Genomic DNA, 4,712 nt, shown 5'->3' on the forward strand with positions numbered 1-4,712 from the left:
TTTCTTTTGGTTCAAACCAGTTCAGAACTTTTTATTTTGCTTGTGGGAAAGTGGAACTGAACTAAAAAAATTAAGGCAAACTGCTTCAGAGGCCCGCCTGGCCAACTTACTAGTCAGACCATCTTTAATCATACACTATATATGCAAAAGTATGTGGGCACCCCTTCAAATTAGTGTATTTGGCTATTTCAGCCACACCCGTTGCTGACAAGTGTATAAAAWCGAGCACACAGCCATGCAAAAACATTGGCAGTAGAATGGCCTTACTGAAGAGCTCAGTGACTTTCAACGTGGCACCATCATAGGATACCACCTTTCCAACAAGTCAGTTTGTCAAATTTCTGCCCTGCTAGAGCTGCCCCGATCAACTGTAAGTGTTGTTATTGTGAAGTGGAAATGTCTAGGAGCAACAATGGCTCAGCTGCGAAGTGGTAGGCCACACAAGCTCACAGAACGGGACCACCGAGTGCTGAAGCGCGTAGAGCGTATTAATCATCTGTCCTCGGTTGCAACACTCACTACCAAGTTCCAAACTGCCTCTGGAAGCAACATCAGCACAATAACTGTTTGCCGGGAGATAAATTTTGGGAGCAACAATGCGCAATGCCAAGCGTCGTCTGGAGTGTTGAAAGCTCGCCACCATTGGACTCTGGAGCAGTGGAAAGCGTTCTCTGGAGTGATTAATCACGCTTCACCATCTGGCAGTCTGACGGACAAATCTGGGTTTGGCGGATGCCAGGATAACGCTACCATAGTGCCAACTCTAAAGTTTGGTGGAGGAGGAATAATGGTCTGGTGCTGTTTTTCATCATTTGGGCTAGGCCCCTTAGTTCCAGTGAAGGGAAATCTTAACGCTACATCATACAATGACATTCTAGATGATTCTGTGCTGCCAACTTTGTGGCAACAGTTTGGGGAAGGCCCTTTCCTGGTTCAGCATGACAACGCCCCCGTGCACAAAGCGAGGTCCATACAGAAATGGTTTGTTGAGATCGGGGTGGAAGAAATTTACTTCCCTGCACAGAGCCCTGACCTCAACTCCATCGAATACCTTTGGGATTAATTGGAACACCGACTGCGAGCCAGGCCTAATCGCCCAACATCAGTGCCCAACCTCACTAATGCTCTTGTTGCTGAATGGAAGCAAGTCCCCACAGCAATGTTCCAACATCTAGTGGAAAGCCTTCCCAGAAGAGTGGGGAAGTTGGTCCCCCAAGGGGACTGCGATGTTCAACGAGCAGGTGTCCACATACTTCTGGTCATGTAGTGTATATAACACACATATAGAATATGATTTTATCACACAACTTCTTCCCTCTCTATGGAATCTCTGTCCACCTGCCTAACGTCATCACTGTTCCAACTGTCACTGATCTGAATGCCCTCCAGTCAAACAGCATTCCCACAACTCAACACAGACTAAATGTGACAAGGTGTCTCCAGTTCCAAAGTAAGGGCTGTAATTTATAGTTACAAATCATTTGTTCTCTTTGACTTGGTTTAAAGGTAGGTTAGGTACATACATCTTGTTTATAAATCTCTCTTCTTCTTTCTTTCCCTTTATTTCTTTCTGTCTCTCTATCTCCCTTTTTCTCTCTCTTTATTCTGTTTATTCTTCCAGTTGGACGACCAAAGAAGGTCAAGCCAGAGGCCAATAGTTCAGCCACGACATCGTCAGAGAGAGTAACCGGGGGCAACACTTCCTCGATAAGCTGGCCAGCGAAGAGACTTCCAGCGGACTTCTTCCTGTTTAACGGGACGTCCCGTAAAACCCACCGAGTGGGTCGCCAGCGAGACCTGGGGGTGTTCCACCGCCCAGCCACACACCCCCTCACCCCTCCCACACCCCTCAAGGGCATCTTTAGTTCCCCCTTTGAGGTTGACTCTTTCAGTAGCATCGCCAACAGTTACGCTGGAGCCTTCAGAAGCGGAACCCACCGGCCTGTTACCTCGGTAACGCCCCTGGTGCTAAGTGACTCTGTCGCCATGACAACGGCACCCTCCAACAGGAAGTCGAGTGACAGGTACAGAAAACAGTTCCTGGTGAAGCTGGACCACGAGGGCGTGACCTCGCCCAAAACAAAGAATGGGAAAGCTCTGCTGCGTTTGGGGGGCGGCAGGGGGCACAAGGGTCCATCTGCAGGGGCGGAGGGGGCACCTCTCAGGTACATCCACCCTGCCCTGGTGGTGAAGGAGGGGGCACCTCTCAGGTACATCCACCCTGCCCTGGTGGTGAAAGACAGAAATAAAGGAGAAAGAAGAGGAGAGAGTGGAATGTCCAAGTCTGAGCTGCTCCTGAAGGGGGCACCAGCCCTCAGAAAGGGGCTCCCCTCGTCTGGTTTAGCGGGTCTGGGGGGAGAGTTTGGTACTCTGGACTGCCCCAGTGACTGCCCTAGCTCTTACTCTGAGCTGGATGAAGATGATGATGATGATGATGATGATGATGGAGATGAAGACGTAGCTCGGAGGAGAGCAGCAGCAGCGGGCGCAGGACGTTTCCTCTCACGTCTCTCTGTTTGCTCCTCGTCCTCTTCCTCTTCCTCCTCTTCTGGCTCCCTCTCTTCTTCCTCCCTCTGTTCTTCCGACTCCTCCTACTCCTCTGACGAAGAAGAATCTTCATCCCTCCTTCTCCGCCGAGCGCTGCTCCAGCAGCAGAAACACAAACACAAACAGAGCTTGACGTCTAACACCTTAACCCCTGACCCCACCACAAAGCCCAACCCAAGCCCCGCCTCGGCAACACCACACTCCTACGTTGCAAAGGCAGCCATGTCCGTCACCGGGGAGTCAAAGGTGAGAGGAAGTGATAGAGGAGAGGACAGGAAGGAGTACACATCAAAGGGGAGGACCAATAGTAGCAGCAGCGCATCCAAAAGCCAAACCAAGAGGAGAGGTGGACCCGCCTCCAACACACACACTCCGACCCCCAACACACACAACCCGGCCTGCCAGCCCAAACCTCCCAAGGACCACCCAGCAGAAAAGAGGCAGAGGATGTTGTCACCGATCCCCCATCCTAATATGTCCGCCCTCCTGCCGGGTCGCCAGCTGTGGAAGTGGTCTGGAAATCCCACACAGGTCAGAGGACACATGTGGGAGCCTTAATGGTGAACACAATCTGAAGCAGACTTATTGACTTATTGACTGAGGTCTTACTGAATTGACTTATTGAGTAAGGTCTTACCTGTCCTTACCTGAACTCCCTCCTAACTCCCCCMCCTCTCTCTCCCCCTACAGAGGCGTGGTCTGAAGGGTAAGGCCCGTAAGTTGTTCTACAAGGCGATTGTGCGTGGTGGTGAGACGGTGCATGTGGGGGACTGTGCTGTGTTCCTGTCCCCYGGTCGGCCCCAGCTGCCCTACGTGGGGCGGGTGGAGAGCCTCTGGGAGTCCTGGTCCTCCAGCATGGTGGTCAGGGTCAAGTGGTTCTACCATCCCGAGGAGACGAGCCTGGGGAAGAGGCACCATGACGGAAAGGTATGATGGATTATCATTCAACAACATGATTAACTTTTTGATCAAATGTATCAACTTTTTGATCAAATTTATCAAGGGTTGATCAAGAATTGATCTACTTAAATAATTTTGGGGTAATTAATGAATAGGCTGTTCATTTATCTTTCAGTCTTCTATTTACCTCTGTGTTTAACATCTGTCTCCTTCTTCCCTCCGCTACCCAGCATGCTTTGTACCAGTCGAGCCATGAGGATGAGAACGATGTCCAGACCATCTCCCACCGCTGCCAGGTGCTCAGTCGCACCGATTACGAGCACCTGATTTGCCGACGAAAGCCAGGGGGTGGGGCCCAGGATCTGTTTTACCTGGCAGGGACCTACGAGCCAACCACAGGCCAGCTGGTTAGCGCCGAGGGCGTGGCCATCGTCCCCTAGCAACAACTATGGAGTGTAAACAAAACAAAGCCTTAAAGATGGCAGCCTCATCTCTCCTGGATGAATCCAGCTACTGGTGCTGGTGTCAGTGAAGCATGGTTCTGTCCAAATCTAGAAGAGTTTGGAAACGAGGACCTTCCTTGGTTCTACTTCCTGCTGGTTCTGGATCTTGGTTCTGGGTCCTAACTGGGTGTGGACGATCCCAAACGCAAAAGGGATAACAGCACTTTGGACCGCAGCACTGAAGTCATCTGATCTAATGTGATCTGAAGAGGGACTACAGTACTCTACTGACCTTCTGAAACAGACAGACAGTGTCCTCGCTACGTCTTGTCTCCAAGAGTTGTTTTACTGTCTGTCATAGAGTCAAAAACTGTCATAGACTGACTCTCAGGCAGTTTGTCAGACTGTCATAGACTGACTCTCAGGCAGTTTGTCAGACTGTCATAGACTGACTCTCAGGCAGTTTGTCAGTTTGACCTCTAACTAGGTTGTTCGCTGTACAGTGAGAATGTGATGTGTCACTTCTCAGTCTAGAGACCCTGGTTTAATAACAAGGGTTTATAGAAGACATAAAATAGAGACCTGGGAAAGAGGTGAGAGAGAGAGAGAGGAGAGCAGAGGAGAGAGAGAGAGAGAGAGAGAGAGAGAGAGAGAGCGGCGAGAGAGAGCGAGAGAGAAGAAGCGAGAGAGAGAGAGCGAGAGGAGAGAGAGAGAGAGAGACGAGAGAGAGAGAGAGAGAGAGCCGATGAGAGCGAGAGCGAGCGAGAGCGAGAGAGCGAGAGCGAGAGAGAGCGAGCGAGCAGAGAGCGAGCGAGAGAGCGA

General features: G+C 50.7%; 1 protein-coding gene across 1 annotated transcript in view; it reads left to right on the forward strand.

Annotated features, from left to right (window-relative positions):
• LOC112075697 (BAH and coiled-coil domain-containing protein 1) overlaps positions 1-4,361 on the forward strand; it is a 43,793-nt gene extending 39,432 nt beyond the window's left edge. Inside the window, exons 12-14 of the mRNA XM_070441028.1 lie at positions 1,622-3,078; positions 3,238-3,474; positions 3,678-4,361. Coding sequence (XP_070297129.1) covers positions 1,622-3,078; positions 3,238-3,474; positions 3,678-3,887 — 1,904 coding nt within the window. The 3' untranslated portion in view covers positions 3,888-4,361. The remainder of the gene's footprint in view (positions 1-1,621; positions 3,079-3,237; positions 3,475-3,677) is intronic.
• Positions 4,362-4,712: the final 351 nt, after the last annotated feature.

The sequence above is a fragment of the Salvelinus sp. IW2-2015 genome, unplaced genomic scaffold, assembly GCF_002910315.2.
Source record: "Salvelinus sp. IW2-2015 unplaced genomic scaffold, ASM291031v2 Un_scaffold3342, whole genome shotgun sequence".
In the NCBI taxonomy this organism is placed as follows: domain Eukaryota; kingdom Metazoa; phylum Chordata; class Actinopteri; order Salmoniformes; family Salmonidae; genus Salvelinus; species Salvelinus sp. IW2-2015.